At 46.3% G+C, this 25,295-nt stretch overlaps 1 protein-coding gene across 1 annotated transcript in view; it reads right to left on the reverse strand.

The window, feature by feature from the left end:
• The window catches only part of EPHA10 (EPH receptor A10), a 60,475-nt gene that overhangs the window by 10,084 nt on the left and 25,096 nt on the right, over positions 1 to 25,295 (reverse strand). Inside the window, exons 4-10 of the mRNA XM_062594280.1 lie at positions 23,241 to 23,396; positions 21,988 to 22,329; positions 9,612 to 9,736; positions 6,576 to 6,738; positions 4,686 to 4,794; positions 3,511 to 3,566; positions 1,013 to 1,138 (exon numbers count right to left, since the gene is read on the reverse strand). Coding sequence (XP_062450264.1) covers positions 1,013 to 1,138; positions 3,511 to 3,566; positions 4,686 to 4,794; positions 6,576 to 6,738; positions 9,612 to 9,736; positions 21,988 to 22,329; positions 23,241 to 23,396 — 1,077 coding nt within the window. The remainder of the gene's footprint in view (positions 1 to 1,012; positions 1,139 to 3,510; positions 3,567 to 4,685; positions 4,795 to 6,575; positions 6,739 to 9,611; positions 9,737 to 21,987; positions 22,330 to 23,240; positions 23,397 to 25,295) is intronic.

Genomic DNA, 25,295 nt, shown 5'->3' on the forward strand with positions numbered 1-25,295 from the left:
GTACAAAACATCAGCCAACCCTATTCTCGTCTCCCTGCTATACGCATATAAAACCCTTATCTTAAAGGGCAAGAGCAAATATCCATAGTGCTGATGGTAGCAGAGAATAAAGAGATGCCTTTAAAGACCCCAGCAAGGTGACCAGAAGCCCATAAGTAGTGACAGTAGGACAGGCACATTCTCATGCCACTTCTGCTCAGGCAAGGCCATAGCAGCAATTACAAGGCTTCAAAAGGACAATGTCTGATATCTCTTTCTTTCAGGGAGGCTAGAGAATTTTGAATTAAGCATGGTATGAATATTGTATGGTGATCTAACTAAACCATTAGCTAGATGATCAGCACCTGAAATGTCTGCAGAGCAAAAGTCTTACTTTAAACTGTGTTTGGGTCATCAAGGAATAGCAAAGAACACATAGAAAGTGATACGGACACTTCCTATCCCATTGTTAATGCACATCTGAAATTGGGCCCCTCCAAGTATATACAAACAGATTTGGTAGTAATACCCTGTTGTCTCCTCAGCTAGAAGAAAGGGCAGCTCTGGAAGCCCAATGATGAAACAGGCTGAGCCTCCAACTTCCTTGAATTTTTGCAAACATTTCACGTTCCGTGCCGCTTTCGCACCTTCCTCTGGAAAGGGCACCAGGCAACTGTCTCAGTGGGACCTCTTTTGCCAACATGACACTCTGTTCAGAGCTTCTACCCAGCGACCAGCCTCAAGCCAGGCATCAGATTCACAGGTACAATAGACACACTGGAGGCTGGGCTGGCTCCATCCCATCAAGTGTCAGTGCTGCTGCACATCGCCTTTCTCTCCGGCCGCTGGCCTCTGCATCTTCCCTGCGGCCCCGGGAATACTGCAAGGAATTCAGCAGCATGCTAGAGGGTGAGCTAGGGAATGTCCCTGTTAGGAACACAGCCTGTAGCCACCAGCACTACAGTGTAACAGCAACACCCCTCAGGAGAGGGGCCTGGGGCCCTCCCTGGAGGGCTAGTGATGTGGAACTTGCCTGTCCCGATGATCCTCTCTATTTTAATATTAGAGTTATCCAGTTCTTTGGCAAAGAGGTGCACCGCCTGCACGGGGTCTTCACAAGCATCAGGGTTGATGTACATCCTCCTAGTTGGTATTTTAACTGCAGGAAAGTGGGGAAATATACAAGGAAGGCATGAGAAATGTGTGCCAGGACAGTTTCCTAAGGCTCTACCCAGCCAGCTCTACCCTGAGATGGGATGAGATTCCAACACTGATGTCTCAACACACTTCACCTCTGGGCTTCATGCCCTGCACAGAGCACACCTGCTGCTCCCCTATTCCCATGGGCTTTCACCAATGCCCCTGGGGGCAGAGTGGATCCTGTAGTCTCTCAGAGTGAGCCTAAAGCTTGTCTCTGGGACGAGATATCCCCTTCCAAGGGATTTCACTCTGGCTCATAGCTAAAAGCCCTTCACCATCACAACTTTCATCTGAGCACACTGAATCCCCAGGTAAACACTGGCTGTTTCACTGTGCCCAGATTTGCCGAGGTGGCCAGTGCACAGCTAGGTTCACTGCTAGAGCAAGACTCTTTCAAAAAAAATCTAATTTAATATTTAAAATGCCTAAAGAGGGTAAAAGCAGCCTGAAACAAGCCAGTCACTCCCCATACTCCCACCTATGACTCAGGAGGTCCCTTCTCTTTTGCTCTCCCAGGCAAAGCGACGATGAAATGAAGCTGATTTAGGTTGCTCTTTGCTACAGCCTGCACTGGTGAGATACTGAATACTGCTCTTAATCCTGCAGCACTGAGTTGCACATGGCAAACACTGCCCTGTCCCTCTCCTCAGCGTTAATGATATAAAACGCAGCAGGCTGGGATTCTTCATGTGTGCAACTGCTCTGAGTACAAAAGGCCAAACGTATCTCTCCTAGACACGTTATGTTATTAGGTCCCCAGCTACTACACATTATGGGCACCCCTCTGAATAATAATTCAAGTGGCACCACAGCTCAGAATACTCCTCCTCTCCTCTTGCTTTCAGTCCCGGCCTCTCTCCGAGGCTAGGCACACTGGGGACACAGACAGGCTTGTTAAGAGATCCCATTTGGCTGTCTCTGGAAACACTCTCAGTAGGCTATCTATCTTGAGGTCTTCCAGCAGGACTAACTTGCCACTTTTTTGCAAGCAAAGCAGAAGACTTGAAGTTACTAAGAAATTCTTTGTGAGATTAAATGAACCTAATCATTCTCCTCCGTTACTGTAACCCCTAGGTTAAAGGGCTGCAGTTCTTTCATTCTAGTGCAGTTTTTTCTCCGACTGAGCGTATCTGCCACTCATGCTAATTCTTGAGTATACAATTTATTTCTGTTCCCAAACCTCTAGGAAGTATAAACATACTCATGAACAAAAGGCCATGTTCTAGGTCCCCTTGATTAGGGCTCTGTACAGCAAAATATCTCCCAGGGGCTGTTACCATCTTCTAAATGGTGAGTGACATTGCCTGGGAGCGTGTCCAGGAGAACTAACTACACATAATGAGACTGACCCATTTAGAGAAGGCTATTGCAGAGCTCTGGAGGGGAAATGCCTGCCTGCTTGCTGGAGTTTCTTCAAAATTCTAACTTACATTTCCTGAAAACAAACAAACAAAATAAAGGTCAAAGCACATCAGCTTTGCCATTCACAAAGTCTCAGCTAAAATGATGTGGTATCTCCTTGCACAAGACAAAGATGACGACTGATGGGAGAGCTAAATGTTTCATATGGGCTGCTTCACCTGCCCAGGACTAGCATAAAAGGCAAACCACAGAGCTCTCCGGTGTTGTGACTGCCAAATCACTCCTGGAAGGGGCCACACCACATAAGGTTTCTCTTCTACCTTGTGTGTCATTTGCAGGTAGCCTGAGAAACAGCTGCTGTACTGTACTTCCCCTCACTCTGCTTTGTGCAAAAAATCTGCAAACTTTTGAGGGCAGATCAACAACACTTAAGGCCCTTCAAAAGCAGATGAAACAGCAAAGCTTCATCTGAAAAGCACCCAGGCTCTGCTGCTTCTGAAACGTTCCAAGGAGTAGAAGAGCATGTGCGCGCTTAATGGGCATATGCCAGGAATCAGACTCATCAATTTTGACATTTGAATATCCTTTGACAACTGTTGTCTGCAAAATCATTGTTGTTCGATAATCAAGACTAACCCCAGAAAACAAACCTATATTCTCATGTGCCTGTTTGTAAAAAGTTGACAGAATAATTCATATGCCCTGTGGAAGGCTGAAAGTATCTCCACTCCCTTTGGCATGCCAGTAACCTGTGTGCAGGAAGGACAGACACTGGCTTATGAAGTTGTCAAGCCAGCTGTCTCCAGAGAGCCTTGCTGTGCTGAACTGGCCTTCTCTGGGATAACATGGGATGACAACACTTCAAAAGCAAGGATTCAGAGCTGCTTTGCTGAGAGCTGGGTTATTAACAACAATAAATAGAGATCCCCCACACAATTATACAGACCATAGTGGCCAGACTTCACTTACAATGGAAGTACAGCTCCTCATCTCCATCCTGGCTGGTTTTGCTGTACCCACACTGTCTGCAATGAAAATTAACATTCATATTACTATCTAGGCAGCTGCTGTCTTTTCTCTCCACTAGAGAGGGCTGGAAGAGGCTTGTTGTACATAATCAGTCCCTCTGAAGACAGCCTTGGGACCTTCATATGGGCTCCAGTTGTGTACTCTGCAGCCTTACTTGCATTAAACGCTCTCTGCTTCCCTGTAGCTGCTTTGACACAAAACCCAGAGCTCCAGAGAGAGCAGTGGTGGTTGGGGTGAATCACGAACTCTGCCAGCCTCGTGCCTAACCCCAGATATATCAGAGCAGGAGCTGGAGCTGCAGGTACCAGCCTGTCAGGCCGGCCTCCTCACTGCTCAGGGCCAGGCTGAGGGAGGTCAGCATCACCCGAGCACCAGCCCTTTCAGCGAAAGCAAGCAGCTCACTCCTGCTCTGGACACAAAGTTAGAGAGTTGCTAATTTGCCCTTCCAATTTCTCAGTGTTATCCATCATAAGTCATCTTCCTCATTTTGCGCCCAATTTGGTCTTCTGAGTTAAAAATTACAGGTTGTTAAACTAAAACACCTGTCACAAACACCTCTTTGAACCATTTCACACGTTCTTGCTGCCCTGACAAGAGGAACGGAAACAGGATGAGTAGCTTAGGAGAGAGTACAATTATCCGCTTCATGGACTCCCTGCGCAGGGCAGCACTCCAGCCGTCTGGGCTCCATGCACCCTTAGCTGGATCCAGCCGGAAACAAACACAAATACACTCTCTTAGAAGAGGAAAAAAACTACACATGAAATCCCAACTCTCATCTTAGGAGAATTAATATAGTCATTAAAATTTATATATATATATATGTATATATATAAATATATAAATATAAATATATATGTGTGTGTATATATATATATATATATATATATATATATATAAAAAAAAGTAATGTTTTCCGTTCTGCAGGAGTCTTTATTCTCAACTGCACACTCCATTCTGTAAGTGGGAAAGAGAACAGGGACTAATGCAATTATCTAGTGTGTGGCAGCAGGGCTGGTGGGACCTCTGCCACCTTGGGCCCCACAGCAGCACACATGCTGGGTACGGGGACAGCCACGATGCCTCAGTGTGACCACAGCATGGCCAATGCTCACCTTCTCCAGATCATCATGCCAATCACCATGGAGACCAGCACCGTCAGCCCAGCGATGGCGACGACGATGATGATCAGGACAGGGTTCTGCTCACTAGAGGCCACCGTCACTGCTGGGGAGCAAAGAGCAGACGGTCAGCACCACATGCCCCAAGACAAAGTCTCTGGTCCCAAAACCTAAGCGAATGCACAGAGTGGGAGACTAACTTCAAGCTCGCTCCTGCCTGCACCAAGGAACAGAACTGGGGAGGTGGTCACTGACAGAGACCTGCTCCAAGCTCGCCACACAAATGGAGACCACAAGTACCCAGGCAAGCGCTAAAGGGAGGAGGGGGAAATGGGCCCCAGCAGCAGATCTCCTCTTGCTCCTGAAGATTTCATGACCTGCTCCTTGCCAGAGAAAACACCGTATTAGGGCTCAGGATTCAAGTGCACCAAAATTGAGCGATAGACTCTAGAGTCCTCTGCACAAGAGGACAGTGCTCAGCCTGCAAAGACAGCTGGTGTTCTCCCCCAAGACTTGAAGAATTTCCCCACAGGTGCCAAGACACCTTTTATCACCCTTTTTAACAATTTACATTCTGGTTCAGCTCTAAAAGATCAAGCTGGTGCAATCAGATTAACGTGTGGGACAGTGCTGAACACGTAAACAGAGCAACCTTCAGATGCCTGCCACGCCAGGCTCCCCATTTTGTTAGTCAGCTCTAAGGAAACGTTCCTGTTTAGGGGGGAGACATATTAAAATTTATGGCTTACAAATGGTTTTCCTTCATCACACTAATCCTTTCCTTTCCTGCTTTTGCAAACAGGGGTATTAGAAAGCTACATTCTATATAAAATTTTTATTGGATTCAATTCATTCTGAAAATGTCTTCTGTGTGGTAAATGGATGCAATTTAAAGCCCTGTTAAACACAATCTGTGAGAGTCGTACTGAGCCAGCCATCTCAGGGCTTTCATTTCCAGTCAGGGTGGGTTATTAAACGAAACCCTATGATCTCTCCAAGCCCTCTTTTAGTCAGTGAAATAAGATGCTTCTGGACTATAGTTATGAATGGAAACTGTGAAAAGTAAAAGCCCCAGCAAGTGATACTGATGTTGGCTGACCTTATTGAGCAGAGTATCTAACAAACTAACCGCCTTATGAACCAGGATGTATAGGGGGGTTCAAAATAGTCACCACATATCTGGGATGTTCATTCAAGGCCAGCTGAATTCCCAAGTTGATCTTTGTCTTCTCTGCTGCAGACTATGCAGCCAGCTAACCCTTTCCCTGAAGCACTGTTTGGAGGCTGCACGGCTTAGCAGACCGAAGAGCAAGGAACGTGCCTTCTGTAGTTCTGTTGGCAGTGACTGACAGACATTCCCTTTCAATATCTATCTGATGGCCTCACGACATGCACGTGGCAAGATCTGTTCTGTATCAACATCACACCAATGTAAAGCAAAACCACAGTCACTCTGGCTCTACTAAGCAGTTTCTTAGGCAATCTCCATAGAAAACACGGAGACCACATCCTCTCTCCATACTAGAGCACGAGCAAAGCTGATGAGCCAGCAATCCACACTGCCCTCACTGATGCTGTACTGAGAAGAATATGGGTAGAAATCTCCCAGACAGGCAGGCCAGCATTAGCAATCTTGTTAAAACAGAAAAGGAATATGTAGTCAAAAATAAGTCCCTAGGAAGCACCTGCTCTTAGATCCTGAACAGCAAAACCACTCTCACTCAAAGGGGAAGGACAGAATTGAGAACAGATACTGCTCCACAAAACCAACAGAGTTTCAGGCAGGAACAGCGAGCAAGGTGTGTCCCCACGACTCAGCTGAAAGCATCTAGTATCTGCTTCTGCATGCATAAAGCAGATATAAGCAGTTTTGTTAACACTTACACTCTCCTAAGGTTTCCACTTCAATACTAGGGCTGTCATTTCCGTAGTCCTGTGAAGATGATGTCCGGATTTGGAAAATATAGAGGGTGCCAGGCTTCAGGTTATTGACCGTCACAGCTGTTGATGTGGTTTTCACAGTTGAGTAACTCTGATCTCTTTGATCCTGTGAAATAATGAAATACCAGAGATCTAACTGGACTGACAGCTGTGCCACAGAACAGGCAGAGCGCAGCTGTATCTTCCCTTTGCCTCTAGTTCCCATCAGGACAGTCTACCTAAACATGAAGCCTTCAATAAAAAGGGCACATTTACTAGATGTCTCATTAACAGAAATTACACCGAAAGGTCACATGAAATGGCAGATGGACCAGATGATGCATTATGAAGATAGGCTGAGGAAAGGGTGATGGGGAGCAGCTGTACCACACAGCAGGGCTCCTCTCCTTCCGTTGCATCCCCCTCATGCTGCCCCACACACTGACACTTACCTGCTGGCACAGTGGGCTGCCTCTGCTGCGCTGCTGGAGTATACTGCACAGCACACGATCCCCACAGGCACCACTCACAACGGCTGCTCCACCGGCAGCACGGCACACGACCCGACCGGCACACTCCGTCCCGCAGAGGACGAGGCATGGACACAGGCACACTCACACGCACGCTGACAGCAATCCCCTCACTGCACACTTGCAGAGACTCTCCTGGAAAGAATGCTGTATCGCAGTGTTAGCGCTATCTCTGCACAATGGGATATTGTCTATCTATCAAGCATATAAAGATATTAGCAATTTCTTACTTCCACTGGCCTGGAGCTTCACACAATTCCTCCTACCCTCAGCATGCCAAGAACAGTCAGATGCTCTCAGCAGGTAAAGAGCTGCATGCTCCTTGCATGCAGCAGGGAAAGCAGCTTCACCAGTTAATTGTGCCTGCCATGGCTCAGGAGAAGGTGCCACACTGAATGTTTGCAAACACTCTGGCTTGGGTTGTTTAATAAAGGAGGGAAGCTATGGGGAGATTTTATTAAACTCACTACACTTCACCGGCACATGTGAAAAGAGAAGCCCTGCTGGAGAGCGCACAAAACAGCCGTGAAACACAGGGCGGGATGCCTCCGGGGACAGAAGCTGCTCTGAGCGTCAGCAGGGACTCTCTCCTGAGACTAAATAAATGCATATTAGCACACACTGAGTAATCAAAGTTGGCAGGTGCATTTGCTATCAGTTGTATTCCCTGGAATTTCGTTCACTTGTCCAGCTGCCTACAGAATTCTGTTTTTGACTAAGAGAGAGAGAGACAGCCAGATCCTTTCGTGCAGCAATTGCTGAACATCATAAAGAAAGGCTGTGCTCTGCCTCTGCCAGGCTGTATTGATGAAAACTCTGTACTGAAGAAAAAAACTTGTATTCTGTGTATATATTACAGGAGGTTAAAAAAAAAAAAGATACTTAGAAACAAATTCTTTGGCAAGAAGCAACAAGATTGGTCTGGTTTCATCCAAGTCCCACAAACAGGTTATCTCAGGCCAAGTACCCACTACCGGAGTGGGTAGCTCCCCGGGTTAATACAGCAGGGCCATATGTCACTGATTTAACGTCAGTCTCTCCCGGCTTCTCGCACTCGTGCACACTGAACAGTCATTACGTTCGATGATCAGCCTTGACAAGTTTTGCGAGTCCTGCTTTCTGGCATTAATGCGACAACTCAAAAGCAGTTCATTATGCTTCTCCCAGAGCTGGAGATGTCACTGTGAAATGTATTTTCTATTTGATATGCTTTTCCCCTTGAATCTCCATGGTGAAAGTACGGCTTTAAAAGCAAAGATTAGGAACTAAGTTGATTTTCATGTCAGCATCAAGAGCCTCATTTCAGTGAATAATCGTTAAGTCATAGTTTAAGTTCCCTATCCAAGCTTAGGGCAGCAGGATGTTTTGTTACTTCACGTACACTGTGATTCTTGTTGCTGCAGCCCATTTCCAAAGGAATTACTGTATTATGCTTCAGCATTTGCCCTCACCCACAGATTCCTCCCTTCAAATCTATCAGATATTGAGGATCATATTAACATGAATCAGCTTCAAGGTGGCTTGTTTCTAAATACAGAACGTCAACATGTCACCTGCACCGTTTGCTTGACACGTAATCAGTTTCATAACGAGCCTGAGCACACGCAGATAAGGTAATTTGCAGAACTGTGTCATAAACTGCATTTATTTTGATTTAGAATATCTTTCCTGCTCTCTGCCCACTGGTATTTCTTCTAAAATTCTCAACCCACAGCGTCTGTCAAATAACAGCTATTTTTTAAATTAAGAGACTGTCAAAAATGTTTGCTTGTATCCCCCCAGTGTGGAAGATCACTCACAAATTACTGAAGTCCCAGGTTTGGTGGCATTCAGTCCTAAACCAATGAGGTCCATAATGCCCAATAATTTCTCAGAGAACAGGATAGAAATATATTGTCACCTCATCACAGATCCAGAAGTACTGCATGGTTTAGTCGATCCTGCCCAGCTGGTTAATGGCAAGCACCCATACCTGAAGTTTCTAATATCCTTGAGAAAAGTCATCCAATGCAATTGCTGAATAAAAATTAGCAGCTTTACTCTTTCACTCAGGGTAATGTAAACATTAGGACTCCAAATGTGGATAAAATCTTGCTCCACAAAGGAGAGAAAGAAAAAATGCTAATTAAAATAAACTCTAAAAATAATATGGATTTCCTAAAACCTATACAAGCAAATTACATAACACTCTTCAAGAGGAAAAGATTTCATTGGCACTCATTTGAAGTGCTCCTGTTACTTACAGGTGCCAAAAAAATCTTCCGTTCCACAGTCCATGCATGCGCACACACACATACATCCATTTTCCACTACCAAATACATAAAAGCAAGTGGTTCACTGCAAACAGAAGCAGAAACATCAGTAACAACTGCTCTACAAGTGACCAGTCTGGCTGGCTTACAAGGGAAGCAGCAGGGAACTTCTCTTTGGGAGTTAAGGTAAAACCGAAAATATAGAAAAAGGATCTACCTTTTCATAGTACTTGATTTCATATTCAGTGTTATTGGTGGCTGGAAAGCCTGGCTCCTGCCATGACAAGGAAATGCTCTTCTGTTCAATTTTATCAGTGCGGATGCCAGTGACAGGAGTTGGAGCTGAAAAAGCAGAGAGAAGCAGCACATCACCACGCACCCCTCTGCCGAGCCCTCCCCGTGGCCCGCACTAGCACACAAACCACCCCACGCAGCCCCTCTCCACCGATGCTTGCAGAGCAAAGAGCTGAGGGGGCTGGGGCAGCCCCGAGCCTTGCAGACACATAGGTGCCATCGCATGCTCCCCAGCCTACGTTGCATTGAGAGCGGCTTGTAGAAATGGCAGCATGCACATGGCACATGCTGGGAGCACTTCAGCTTAAAAGAGGGAAGAGAAGACCTGGGGAAAATTAACTCTTGGTTGTAAGGCCCCTCTGCCCAGCCTAGTGGCTGTGCCTAAGCTGCCCCAGCTGTGCAGCATGCTTGTTGCTCTGGGTACCAGAGGCCACCGACAACTGGAGCAAGAAGAGAGGTCAGAGCACCAACACTTCTAGGAGGAAAGGAAAAAAAAAAAAAAAAAAAAAAGATAATTCTCAACATGCTTGAAAATCAAATCATAAACCTAAATGTATCTAACCTTAATCACCTTGCCTTTATCTTTTCTTCAATATAAAGGTATAATCAGGTAGGAGAGAAAACACGGAGGCCTGCCATGCACAAAATGCACAGGAATACCCAGGATTTAGAGAATAAACCTGAAAATCTCCTCATTCAGACATATTGTTCCCTTCAGTTTAAGATACTTATCATAGCTACTGTTTTGCTTGAAAGCTGAGCACTAGGAAGTCCAAACCCCATAATTCAAGCTCTGATAAAATAGACAGAAATCAATTGTGTGCTTTTAATATATTTGGAAGAAAGGAAAGAAGTGAGGTCTGCCTGTGACATCTTAATATTTTACTTGTTTGCAGAGTTCCCATTCTAGTATCTGAAACCTGTGAAGAGCAGCCTAGCAGAGCGAGAGAAAGGAGATCCTAAAAATCCCTGGTAGAGCTAGCAGAGAGCACCATTACACAGTGCAGTTACTTTGAACTGCACTGCTGGTAAATCAGGAACAAATCTGACATTGGCTCCAGCAAGACTGGAACGAGGACCACTCCAGACATGCACAAGCCCAGGCAGAACAAGCCATTATTTGGAGAGCACCTCAATTCAGATTCAAACACAGCTGACCAGATGGAGAGCTTTGGGCAGAGGGGATCGGTTTTCACAGCTAACGGTTATAGAAGAGGACACATCCCAAATCTAGAGGTGGTTTCAGTTCCCAGTGCTCAAAGGTTCTGAACAGCCAAAATAGAAAGTGCGACAAGGATATCAAGGTAGAAGGAGTACCATCTCTATCCTTACATCCATCTCAGCTGTCAGTCCCACTTCAACATGAACACGTTCAGTTATGGTTACTTTCTTTCTACTTCTGGCCTATGCTACCACAGTAAAAACTTTAATACTTTAGATAGTTGAACTGCATGCATCTTTTGTGGATTCCAGTTCACACTCTTTGAGGAACAGAAACTGGGCAAACTCCAGGCTGGTGATCCTCCAACAGGAAGAGGTGGTGCCCCTTTGTAACCTGTGGGCACCTAGTAATGCTCTGACCAAAACCAAGCAAAAAACACTGTGTAGAGTCATTGCACCCTCCATCTGTGGCGCTGTGGAGAGGTCAGAGCACTGGCCAATGCTTCAGTAGTCTGTACCTGCTACTAATAATTTCTGGAAAACGTGAAATACAGTCTTTGAGCAGCAGGGCTTGTATGACACACTAAGCCTTCTCCAACCTCCTACAGTCCCCTAGCACAGGCTCTCCCACACACCATCCTGTTTGCCCTCTAAGGCAACTGGGAAGATAGGAGAGCTGACCGTCCTACACACTGCTGAACACACAGGCTGTGGCCCAGAGAAGCTGGCTGTTTATTTCTAGTTAGCACATGCTTCATGCTGAATCTTCCTCCCTGGCATTTGTGCTCCTATTTGGTTCATCTCACTATGCAAGATGCACTTGCCAACTATTCTCATTTTAACCAGGTTTGGCTCAAAACAAATTGACTTCTCTAGTATAAAAGCAGACAGTTTGCCATCCTCAGGCTCTCTGGCTGAAGGTGAAGCCTTTGCTGCTTGTCACAGCAGAGAAGAGAAGGGTTTTTCTGCTCTGTTCTGCTGCACTGATTCCTACTTTCCCAGACTCATCCAACTCTTCCACATCTTGTCTTTCTCTGACCACCTTTCCATACCTTCAAGTATCTCAGCTGCACTCATGTGTAAGTCTTGCAACACACAGGTAGTGGTATGGCCTGTACTGGATACTTCTGCTGTATGCAACATCTCAGTAGCACTTCCAAAGTTTCTGCCTCCTGTAGGAGCAAAAAGCCAGATGGACCTGTCAAACTGTCTGCAGCATCCTAGGAGCTAGGCCAAGGATATGACATCCTCCCAGACTCCCCAGAGCAAGGCAATAAGAGTTCAGACATGAAGATTTGCCCATAGCCAACACGTTCATCACAAGCTCAGCAAGAGCAGGGAGGAAGGCACTGCTTGGGATGTGCTACAGTGCCAGCCCCTTTGCTGCAAGGCACACTACTCATGGAAGACACTAAATATTTTAGCAGGGAAGATAAAACCTATAGCTGGTACATTAATAAATGCTGCTATTAGAGACCCCTGTTCTGCTCTGGATTAATGAGAAAAACTGATATCCTAGTGAATCAATACGGCAATCATTAGTAAAGCCTGCACACCTCTCCTGCGGAAGCACAACAAACTATCCCAGTAAGATCAGCAGAAAATCTCCTCTTCGGATGAGGAGGGAATGGTGAACAGCATAAAAGTTTCACATAGTTGGCCAGCATGGGCATTTTAACCAGGTCCTGTGATTCTTGGGCTCTCAAGCCTGACCTCACCATTCATCAGCCTGTCCATTGTGGAAGTCCAGAATCTGGTACGTGGAATGATGCTCCCTATATCACTCTGTTAAGCAAGAGAGGTAAGAACACATTAAAGAGTCAGTATTGACCGACTTACCCACATACACTAGCTGCTTGAAAGAAATCCCCTTTTCTGGATTCTGTCTGTAAGCCTGCTCCTGGCTGGGGTGTGCTTCCTGCAGCAGAAACAGTAACTCAAATTCCAGTTCCAAAGTCCTTGATGTCTCCTTCTCCCTGCCCTGCTTTGCTCCTGTCCAACTATATGTCCTGTCAGTGCCACTGCTCTGCAACTCAGAGTTATAACTTAGGCAGGCTCTGTGACACTTGTTTGCCAAGTGGCTCTTTGCAAGTGGTTTCACCTTTAATACTCAGTCTTCTTGTCTAAAAAAGAGTGGAAATATTCTGTAGTTTACAGGACCACTGCAATGCTTGTTCAATTGGCTCACTTATGTCTGGCCTCTGGTGCAGAGGAGGGTTTGGCAGGTCAGGGTAAGAGTATCTCCACCTCCTTCCATTACCTGGCCGAAGGGCTGGCAGCACCAAGCTAACAGCTTGTCTGCAGCAGGCACAGGGGAAACTGCATGGGAAAATTAGCTGGTTCTAGCTTCCTGCTTCTCCATCAAAATCAGGACATTTGCTAGACCCTAACTATCCCAGACAAACTCCTGTGGAGAGAAACAAGTTCCTGGAAAGTAAACTTAAGTACCTGTGAAATTTTATTTTTTACTTAGCTCATTCATCTCTGCTGAAGAAAAATGTTCTCCTGATGTTTTATTCACAATGATTTGCTCCTTGATTCTAAGTCCTTTCAGTTTCTACTGAAAGAGCAGAAAAGGATCTGAACAGCAGCCCAAGACACATGAAGAGCAGAAGTAAGGCAGGGAGCACTGTATGCATCTGTGCATTTGCATGAACTCGCACCCCTTATACATTGCTTCCTCCTCATTTCAATTTTGCTAAATACTATTTGGCATTTTTAAAAGTTATTCTCCAAGTAAACACACTGGTCCCAGGGTTGACCTTTAAGAGGATATCCAATTGTCCATATGTGGAGAGAGTGGAACAAGTTCACTCCAGCAGCGTGAAGTGAGATAAAAAGGTTATTACTGTTCCAAACAGACTAAGCAGAACAGGAGTAATTCCCCAGGTGGCTGCATCATAAAGCTGCAGAACAAATGAATGCAGAAGTCTGGATCATTTTCAAAGACCAAAATTAAAAGGTTGAACTACAGGGATTTTCATAGGCATTCATCAGGTAAACCTTTTCATAACACCAGTGACTCCCATAGCACACATGGCAACTTATCAAACACCTTGTACTTTCCAAACCTCTTTGTTTTGTCAACACTCTCCTCCTACATGGCAGCCCTTTTGGTTGTTTGGGAGAGTTCTGCTTTGTTGAAAATGTTAACAAACTCTTGCTGCTAATGCAAGAAATTCAATTATAAATTCATAATGCCAAGTACAAGACAAAGTACTACAAGGTGAGGTCTATCATTCTTCTAGCATAGCAATTCCACAATGCATATTTTGCTGTCACTTTCTTTACGTGAGTCTTTATTACAGAGTGCACATGAAACTGCTAGTGTCAGCAGCAACTTTGAGTCAGGAACACTCCCTTCCCTATACGAAAGACCTAAATGCTAACAGCAATGGCAGGAAGCCCTACAACCTCTTCTGGTAGTTCAAAGACCAATAATTAGTATGAACAAATTTGCACCTGTTCTGCACAATTTTTCTCTAAGCTTTGCAAATCACACTTTATTTCCACAGAGCCACTTTTGGGAGAGTACAGGCCATAATACGGCACTTGCTGTTGGGGAGTAGTGGGGAGAATGATATTTATATACAAGAAACATTTTATCAAGATGGGAAAAAAGAGGAATGTTCTCATCCTTTAGGACAAAGGTGAGTCACTGGGCTGCAAAAAACCCTCAAGTCTTCACCCTGTCAGGCAGCCAGGAAGGTGGCACCTTCCCAGTGGTACAGGTTAGCCTTTGTCAGGCTTGCAAATGAACACTGACCCATGCACATAAACGCACACGTGCATGCTTCCCGCTCTGGGAACAGAAAGAGCAAAGCTAATCCCCACCACAAGCCTTTGGTGTCTCAGTGAGTGCACATAACTATGTCTTACAAAATGTCAAGTGATACAGCCTGTTAAGCAGCAGGCTGGCTTCAGCTTAAATTTTGCTCCTGTAATCTAAGTGCTCCTTGCTGTTTTGTATGATTCCATCAATAAAATATCACAGAAATGCCTCCCGTTTTTCATAATCTAACAAACATTACTTGGTCCCGGTTCTCCTCCTATCCAGGAGGACTGAGAAAATTCAAAAGGACTTTGATTAGCAGTAAGTAGGATATATAAGTAACAGGTATCGTTAAGGACAGACCAATAAAAACTGAACAAGTAGACCTGACTGTTAACAAAGTCATCAGGTAAAAATAAAAAAATAAAAATAATAAAAATCACACTCAGCTTGTAACTTGCTGCACAGCAAAACTCATACTATCTTACATGCCAGAAAAGAAGGCACTAGCCTCAAACATATTTAAAGAGGATTAAAGAAAATCACACAGACTTTTCACAGTGTGAACTGCTTTATAAAGTGTCTCCCATCAATATTTTAAATTCTCCTAACAATGGCTCTACTCTGAAAAGGCAAGCTTTAAATTATTCACCATTCTGCCCAATTTTATAAACTCTGTTCCACTGTATGCATACATACAGCATAAAACCAGGCGTGCGCACTGTGTCCCTCCACTGAACAAAATGCTGTATCTGAAATGGGGATGTCTGGCGGGGACGTGGCGATGCCCTTACAAACATTAACGGTCCATATGGTGTTTGCCCAGCTGTCCCGAGGACAGGATGGGACTTGCATGCATTGCAATAAGCACCTCCAAGCTGTTTCCAGAAGGATCAGAGAAGTGGGCCCTGACAGCACGCTGGGATGACTGTTCCTGCCTCTTGTGCTTGCAGGCAACTACCCTGGGAAGTCAGGCACAGAGGATGCTGAAGGAACACAACCAGCCAGCTGAGCACAGCATGGAAGGACAAGAGCACCGACTCAGAAATGCAATGCAGTTCCTCCCTTCCTGGGAACAGGACTGAGATTAGGAATACCAATGAAAGCTCATTTTTTCTATCGTGCCCAAGGTGCTGCAAGTCTGCAAGGCCCACAGGATGGTGGACATGGGGAGCAAGTCAATTCTGTCTTACAAAGTGCTTTACAGGAGTAAAGTGTAATCAGCTTTAGTTTAGTGTAGGAGTTTAGTGTAATCAGTTAGTTCAGGAGTTTAGTGTAACCAGCTGCTGACAAAGCCTAAATGACCAAAGGAACACACAGCAGACCACAAACAGATAATTCACACCTGCTGATTTGTATGAACTGGCACCAGATAACCCTGGCCATGTCATTAAATGCACCCTGTGAGCTACGCATCCCGTGCCCCTGAAATGCTCGTGAAGCCCCTGATCAGGAACAGAGAGGCACAGTCACCAGGAGTGACACACACTCTGCTCTGCAGGGCGGGGGACACCAGGTCCTGGCCCAAGACAGGGCAGTACCTCCAGCGAAGAGGAGGCGCTGGGGAGCCTCAGGAGACTGCCATCCGTCAGGGAGGGCACACCGCTGTCCCCACACTCGGTACAGGCATGCAAAAGAGCTCTGTTTTCCCAAAGTCACCCTGGAAAGGGGAGCCCCGGCTAGCCATGGCTCCTGCCCAGCACCCGCACAGCACCCTCACCTGGCATAAGGGTGGTAGTAAGAAAAGACGGGGAACCAAGACGTAAGAGCTGCACCATGCTGGAGGTAGACAAGGAAGTCCTGTTCCAGCCACCCCACCCCACCCCACTGCACCCTATAGCATTATCAGAGAGAAACTGGCTCTCAGGTGCAGTCTGCACTGGATGGGGTTGAACCCAGCAGCCTCCTCGTCTCTGGGTGCCCTGGGCTATACCAAGCCTCCCTGCTAAACTCAGTAGCCACTCAGAGGGCCCAGCTGATGCTGCAGATGTTGGGGAGCACCAGCACCAGCCCAGGCTGCAAGCCTCAGTAGCACCTGCCAGCAAACTGTAAACTTCAGCTTCAAACTCTCCAGGGCTGCTGCTCCCTTCTGCTTGCTAACCCTTAGCTGTTCTGAGACCCAGTCCCAGCTCTGGCCACGTACCTAGCGCTCATCTCCAGGGCATTTGAATTTGCTTGTTAATAGACGCTGCTCTCAGCGGTCACTGGCTGGTGAAGACAGAGCTGTGTAATTAGAGTTCAAAACCTCATTTTTAAGCTAATCCAGGAGGGAGTCTCTCTTGTTAATACATTCCAGATGCCTCTCCTTGCCACCATTGACATCAACATGCAAACCACAAAAAAGGAGAGCATATGGCAAGCCACAAAGCAACTTCTAGGGAAGTGAGGAAACTCCAAGGGAGCATGTGTTCAGGCTGGCACAAGGCTCAGATGCCAGCACTCCACTGCTGAAGACTGCAAAGTGGGAGAATGTCAAGGAACCCAGCAAAATAATTTGCACATTGCAAAGAACAGCCTGCCTGAGTATGCAGGGCATCCATCCCTCAGCCCGTTCCTCCCATCAGCGAGGACATCTCCCTACATCATTCTAGCTCTCCCTTTTCCCATCTTTAACCCACAGTAGCAGTTTCAAGGCTGCTAGAGCAATCTTTGAAGACGATAAGTCCACAACAGACATGTGCAGGGTCAAACTGCAGACCAGACCATGGTGCAGCCATCACCTGGCAGCTCTGGGGGCCACAAAAAGATGGACTAGAACCTGGAGTACCTGCAGGCTACATAGCAGATAAAAGGCTCTTTAGTGCCTTGTCAGAGTTCCCGCAAGCAGTTGTTTCCAAGAATGGTCTCTTTACCCCTTGTCAGACCCAGAGGCAGGAGAGTAGTGATACAGGAACTGAGAGGACAGTGAGCAAGAACCTGTCCACCAGGTTTGATGATCCCCACATGGCATGACAGTCCCATATGGAATGAGACACAATCTGATAGACAAAACTATCAACTCTCACACGGTTCTGCCACCTAGCACCATGGTGCTACTCTCGCTGGCGAGAGCGAGCCATTCCCCCTCCATTACTGATTATGAACACCCGAACAGAGAATGCCCTTGGCACTGTCCCAGGCAACTCCGCCCCAGGGTCCCTTCTTCCAGACTAGGAAAGAAGTCCCATCAGTTGCTATGCAACTCTTCCAGGTCCTGTTCTTGCTGAGTGGCAAGCAGAGGGCCCACAAGCATATGTTCTAGTTCCAGAAGATGGCTTGTTCTGGGGTCCCAACCCGCTCTCGTCAGTGAGGCAGCTCAGAGCTCACCAGCAACAGACAGGCACAGAAAGGCCTATTTCAGAGGCCCTAATATAGCACAAACCACATCTCCACAGTCTTAGAAACAAGAGTGCATTTCAATAGCTGCTGCATTATTAATCTGCAACAGATTTAAAAGCTCTTTAAGATAGGAGCCAATCCCTGCCAAGAATATAAACGACATTGTCCCACAGTGTACATTTACATAGCTAATGCAGCTCCACTCCTGCAGGTAAACAGCTCTGTTCTCTCCTCAAACACTTTTACTTAGTCCCATGCTGGGGCCAGATTAGAAAAAAGCCACAGTATTAATTTTGCCTCATGCAGACTAAATAGCATCTTTTCTTTTCCCCTGCAAATACAACGAACAACTGCTAATTCCCTCTTGTGAGCACTGAAAGGGAAGGACAGTGTGAAAGCTGTACTCAGAGCTATATTTAGAGAAGCTGGGATCTGACAGCTAAATAAGGTCTTGTTTCTTTGTTTAATTTTTCCTCTGAATCTGCATATCTGCAGCCAAAGCTTGCCTGCTGCTGCACATGCCATCCCTTAGACCATCATACCACAGCCGTGAATGAAGTTATACCTGCTTCAGTCATCCCTAGTCTCACTTTCCTCTTATCTCCAGCCCCATCCAGCACTTCTGTGATGGGCTTTAAAGAAAAGGGGAATCACTCTGGCTCCCACGACTTAGGACTCCGCTAGAAGACAGCATGCTTTGAAGAGTCTTTCTAACCTCTGACCAACTGGCTTGTGCCAAGCTGGGGACAATGCCATGAATAGCTCAGAGATCCTTCCGGGATTGCCACGTGCTGGTGCACAGAGGGAATGAATGCTCCATTTATTCCCACTACAAAGAACATTTTTCATCTGCAAATCAGGGACTGGGGAAGTGATGGCTGCAGCATCCTAAAAGCATCCCCTTGCCCTTCTCCCCAGGGGTCAGTGGCAGTAGACACCTAGCTAAATGGCCAAAGGTACTAGTCTGGGCAGCATTTTCAGACACCAGTCCAGCAAGCTGTCTATGTCAGCCTTGCTTCCAGATCCAGTCTATACAGCTCTCCACATGCACAGGGCCTTCATCTCTCCTTCATCCAGCTTTTGGAACAGCTCTGGGCAGAGATACAGTGGTGCAGACCATGCCCAAGATAGACGCAGGAACCTGCCAGAAGTTCCCAAGCCCTTGCAGCAGCAATGTCCTGCCCTGCCCAAGCACTTCAGCCACCATTGCTGCCAGGGACTGTGTGCCAAAGAACAGGAAGGGGTGTCTGTGAAGGCAAGGGGATGGGGAGGTTGTGGAGGCTTGCCTCCTGCACAGGAGGCTGCCAGCTCCCTGGTGAGCCTCCCTGAGCTCTGACAGACCCTACCACAGCACAGGCCTCCCAGTCCAACAGGCAGCACAAATGTCCCCCCAATGCAGAGGAATCCAGGCTTGCACAGACAAACAAGCTCTTTAAGTAGAACCGAACCACCAGGTCCTCTGACCGTTGCACTTCACAGTCGAGCTTTGCTTTTGCTTACTCCTGCCCATGGACAGGCTCCCTCACAGATGGAGGTGAGTCTCTTGCCTTAGAGGGGTATTACAGGCACATCAGACTGAGACACCACACACTAAAGAGATGACCTTTATTCCCTCTTTGCTGATAGGCACAAGTTAATTATCACTGTCATTTTTTACACATTGTATCAAAGTAAGAGAGATTACGTCACCTTAGAATCTGCAGAAAGAGCAAAAGAACAAAAGCAGCAGTTCCAGCCCAGCAATTCCACTCACTCCATCCACTTGATAAGACACAATCCCAGATGTAAAATATTTAAGTATTTCAAGAAACTTCCCAAACTGTGCTGGAACCTCAGCTGCTCAGCTAATTCTGTATCACCATCTGCATCCAGAAACTTGTCAGCTTGACAAGAGACATTGATTTTGAGCAGATTACAAAATTAATTATGCCATATTCTTTATGTGCATTTCAATTCCTTTAGGAGTATACAGTGTTGAGTAAGGGGCTGAGATCCCCATATACCCAGAAGAAAAGCTGTATTAAATACACTTACAGTTAAGGCATGTGTCGATATTATGGACTTGTTGCTTCAGCCCCTATAGAACAGGCCAAGCACTTGCTGCCCTTACTCTGTCCAAGGCTACAGAAACAGCACTGAAGCTCCCCAGGCAAGGATGCAGTCTCTGAGCAAAAGCCCACCCCATCCTAGCTTGTACACTGACTCTGCAAGCAGATCGGTGCTGCTGCACTTGGCAAGCTGTCAGCTGTGGAAGGGTGTCTTACCAGCCCGGGAGAGGCAGCGCAGCACAGGGAACAAATCTCTTCTGCAGAGCCAAGAAAGGTTTATTTCTGATGGTAAAGAGAACTTGCTCATGCAGTGCCCTGAGAGGGGCTAGGACACACAGTCCTTGTTACCTTTGTAGCACCATGTGCATCCACAGCAGCTCCCAGAAGGGACTAATCTGACTTCTTCCATTTCAGGATTGAGTCATTCACCTGCCTGACTTGGGATAAGGATTAACCTGAGCTCAGGAAATAGAAGATCTTCCCAGAGTGGTATCTATCCACGAACAGCAAAGATCCTAATTAGGAGTGACACCTCCACTGAAGAGCAGTCTGTGGCACAGCATCCACAGAACAGATTCATAAAAATTACTATACGAGGAAAGAGAAAGCAACACACACAAAAACATTTGATCATGTGGTGGGAATATTATTTATAACAAGATCAAAGTTTAATCTCTTCAGATGAAACTGTTGGCCAATTCCTGCCAAGAGGTACGTGAGGATCATCTGTCTCCATTAACTGTGGCTTGGCAAAGGGTTTTCATGCAAATTAATAATGTAACCACAGAGGAATAGACAAGGACACAACAAGCCAGAGCTGATTTTCCTTAGGCATAGCTAACAACTGAATAGAGAACAAACCCCTCTCCAGCCTGCCAAGGGCTCTGCCTGTGCACACAGCGTGGATGCCTGCTTCTCCCCATGGTAAGAAAATAGAAACATGATGCCTAAAATAGAAACAGACACTTACAGTATGAAATTGTGTCACAGAACAGCACAGAAAAAGATGAAATCAAAGTTTCCATTTCCAAAGGATAATCAATATCTGAATCATTCTATTTTTAGGAGTTTTTCTTATGAATGGGCTAAAAATGCTGTTTCTTTGAAGATGTTTTTTTGTGATGTATATATCCAAACTGTAATCTGATCATCTCTTTACCAGAAGTTGTGTTTCTTAGAGCATCACTGCCACAATACTCCACTGCCGTCCAATTGTTGAATAGCTTTAAGCCAGCACAATACAATGAGAGTTAACAGGTTCACATAACAGGGAGCAAGTGCCACACAGAAAACCGAGCCACAGGCTTTTCCAAACACACCAAACTCCTATTTTCTCCGTAGGACCAATTAAAACCACTTTGAGAATGTTGTAGATGGGTCTCCACCTCTTCCCTTCTATCTGTAATTGATCCTCGTCACTGAGCAGCCAAGAATCTAACACAGGTGCAAAAGGAGACATACTAGGATACTTCCAGGACTCTGGGCAGGTAGAGTCCCAAGACTATGGTCACACATGCTTTATAAACCACATCCTTTCAGCAAAGCCACAAAACTCACACCAGAACAGACTAATACACCAAAAACGTGACACGAGCACATTTTCTTGGTAAAATGGGTGTGAGGCATTGGTCTAATTTCAACAGCCACTTGTATTAAATAGCAGCTGTCTAGAAAGCAGTGCTCACCTCTGCAGCCTGCTGCTCAGCTGTACACATCCAGGCAACCAACAGGGCGTTTGTTGGGACTCATAGAAAAGCAGAAGATGAAGCTTCCTGCTATATTTTGGAGAGTGGGTTTGGCGGCTGATTTGCACTGACTGCACCTGCACTTTGTAGGGTCACACAAGCTGCTCACTGCAGTAGTTTCAGGTAATTCAAAGCCATACATGCTCCCTACCCACCCCTCACCATACTTCCAAGTCTCATAAGTACAGAGCCTGATACCACAGGAACAGAAAAGGCAGAGGATAGCTAAGGAAGCGCAGTTGAGGTAGCCCATACCTGTAAGGCCAGTGGAGATGTTTACTTCAGCATACTGCTGCTTCAGTAATGGGCTGACGTCCGAGACACCATTGATGGCTGCCACTCGGATGGTGTAGTTAACATGCGGCAGCAAGTTCACCAGGGTGACAGTCCGGTCCACAAGTCCTGTCTGCTGTGGCACAAAACCCACACTGCTGCCGCACTGCTCACACCGCCCCTGCAGTGCCTCCAAGCACCGGCTGCACCACAGGCTGTACGTGACATCGCTCCGACCACCCAAGTCCGCGGGGGCACTCCACTCCAGAACCAGAGTCGATTGCTTGAGGCTGTAGACCAGGTTCCTTGGAGCAGATGGTGGACCTGGAACCAGAAGAGGCAGCATCACTGTATGGGTGTTGGGAACTGCCAAATACTGTGTGAGGAAGGCAGGGCAAATAGGCCTTTTGCAGCTAGAAGAGCAGAACACAGACACAGATGATGGAGCAAGAGAGACTAATGCTCAGGCAACGACAAAGCACATGGGAGCACAAAGAGACACAAACATGCTCTGAGGCATGCAGCATGGGCTAGGAATACAGAATGGAGGATCCACACTGAAAAAAACATTATATACATAAAAACAAGCAACCTGCATTAAAGCTTGAGAAGTATCTAGTCTGTCCTGGTAGCTGCTCCATACAGTCCTCGCTTCTGCCAGCCACATTCTCAGCTCAAGCTGAGATTTGGCTACAAAACAGCCTGGAGCCAAGCCTCTTGCTCAGACACTTCTCAGCCATGACGCTCTCAGGCAAATCAGAAGATTTTCCTATTGTTGTGCAGGCAGTTCTGTGGTATCCATCACTACAGTAGCCAGGGTCCAATCTAATTAACTAGAAGCCATTTAATTAAAATCAGTGAATTCCCATATTGACTAAGTGACTGTGCCCTAGTTTTACTGGGGAGTGCCTGCAAGCCTCGTGGCATGTTCATCTCATCAGATTTCAGCATTATAATCTCAGGCTGCGAGCTCTGCAGAATAAGGACCATCCCTCCATCCTTTCCTTACTGTGGTACTGTCCTTGTGCAGGTAGGACCTCCCAAGGACAAGCATGCACAGGCTTCCATGGGCTAGCATATTCTAATAGTAGTGGCCCATGTACCTGTGCCTGGGCTAACAACCTCCCAGGCACCTCGCTCCATTCTGCACTGCAGGACTCATGCAGGACAGCAGTACTGTCTGCATCCCCATTTTCTTGCTTGTTACAAAGAACTGGCATTTCAGCAAGACATACGTGTGCAGGAGGCAGATGGTGGGTCTGATGGGGATCTGGAGTAGTTCTTCTGGCATGAACAGAATGTGGAGGCTTCTTCATGTGTGAAGCTGTGCGCAGGGCAAGGAGAGCAGAGAGGGAGACGGAGGGAAAGCTTGTAAAATCCAGGAAGGCAAGCTGAAAAGACAGAAAGAGGGAGTTATGGAAATAACATCACAAACAGACTGGAGGATATGTTTAATGACTTCACCTCCTTGTTTCCTGGGATATCTGCCAGCCAATGACAGGCAAAGGATATCACCTTCCAAGCTATCTTGTCTGAGCATCTCTGTGATCCTAGCACCAAGAAAGGTGGCCCTCCAGTCTGACTCAGAAAGGACATTTTAATGCTGCAGTTTTGCACTGAGTTACAGGCTCTATGACTTTCCAGGGCCTGGGGAGGTGCTGGAGAGAATGGTTAGACATCAACTACCACGTGCAGCAACACAAGAGGTAGCTGGAGGACACGGAAGGACATGGAGGAAGAAGTGGCTGCAGAAAGATGCAGGAAATGGAAAACACATGGTTCAGTGGGAACAGCCACAAGACTCAGCAACAACCAAAAAAAGGAAAGGAATATTGAAAAAGGAGAAGTAAAAGACCTCACCAGTCACTAGAGTTTCACATATGGACCCAAGCCACAAGGCTGTGTCACTGGCAGCTGTGGCTTTATCAGTGCAGATGACAGAGCAGAAGCAGTGAGGTAGCATACTGAAGTCAAACAATAGTAGCATAAATTTGCTTTTATAGGTGACATGCTGTCTTCCTTTATCCTTTGAAAAGTGTCTTTGATATTCAAACAAACAAGTAATTCACAGTCTTGTCAAGGATTTGCTTGATCTTTACCACAAGCAGCACATAGCCTAACAGCAATCCCGCTAGCACAATACCCAGAAGCTAATTCTGAAGGAAAGCCACATCATTTTGCAAAAGCAAAAAGAGGCTGTAAAACTCTAAAAAGCAGTTTGCAATAGCTTCAGTTTGACCCTAAAAGATGTGGGAAAAAAAAAAAAAAAAAAAAAAAAAAAAAAAAAAAAGCAGCTTGCAAACAAACATGTGCCTGTCATTGCTAGATGTTCCCGTAAGAGCTGGGGCAGACATGCCCCACGCACTTCCTGCCTTGCCTGCACAGCAGTCTCAAGCCAGCGCTGCTTCTGGGGCTGGGCAGCTCCATTTACTCCCAGGAGAGCCAACAGGAGAAGCACCGCGCTTGTCTCAGCTGGATTTCAAGCCCTACAGAAGTATTCATGTGTTGCTTGGCTGCTTCATCTTCTTGATGTGGTGCTGCTGACTGCTACCCCTTCATCAGCCCTTAATCAGCTCCCTGAATATTTAAACTTAATCACTTCTCAATTTCCTAGATGAACAGCTCCACTAAAGCAGCCCGCTCCTTTTTCATTTTTAAGGAATTGGCTGCTCAGCCTGTTCCTTTTACAGATTATTCCAGTGCACACCAGTTCATGAATTTTTAGCACGATATAAAACTGGCAGCTACAGTTGTGATCTTAGGACAAAGTACCAGATGTATAGCCTCAGTGGTGGATAGGATTCTTGCATGGGATGCTGAAAACGGCAAACATTTAGAGACATTATTTTACCTACCACAAGGCCTTTGGAGATTCTCAGTGCCCTGTAACTACACATGGAGAGGGAACACAGCACTGTCCCTGAGGTCCGCACTCTCCGGTGGCCCCTTTGCCCCCTGGCAGCTGGCACACAGATGCACAGCTGCTTGGCAGAGTTGAGAACAGCCAAGCATTCTGGAGATTTCTGGTTTTTTATATTTTGGATACATCCTTTCAACAGTTACCTAAAAGCCTCGTTTCTTGCCACACAGGATCCCTGATGCTAGGTACATGGGCAGAGAGGGTGGGGAGGAAAACGCTCCTCAGCAGTAGAGATGGATTAGCCCCTGGGAACATGCCACATGACTTTAAAGAGCACCAAATACAGACAAAGCTGGTAAAAAGCAAAACATTTGGCCTCCACAAGCCTATTTCAGTCATGTACAAGGAGTAAAAAGAGACTTCTTTGTAT

Source organism: Rhea pennata, chromosome 23 (genome assembly GCF_028389875.1).
Source record: "Rhea pennata isolate bPtePen1 chromosome 23, bPtePen1.pri, whole genome shotgun sequence".
Taxonomy (NCBI): Eukaryota; Metazoa; Chordata; class Aves; order Rheiformes; family Rheidae; genus Rhea; species Rhea pennata.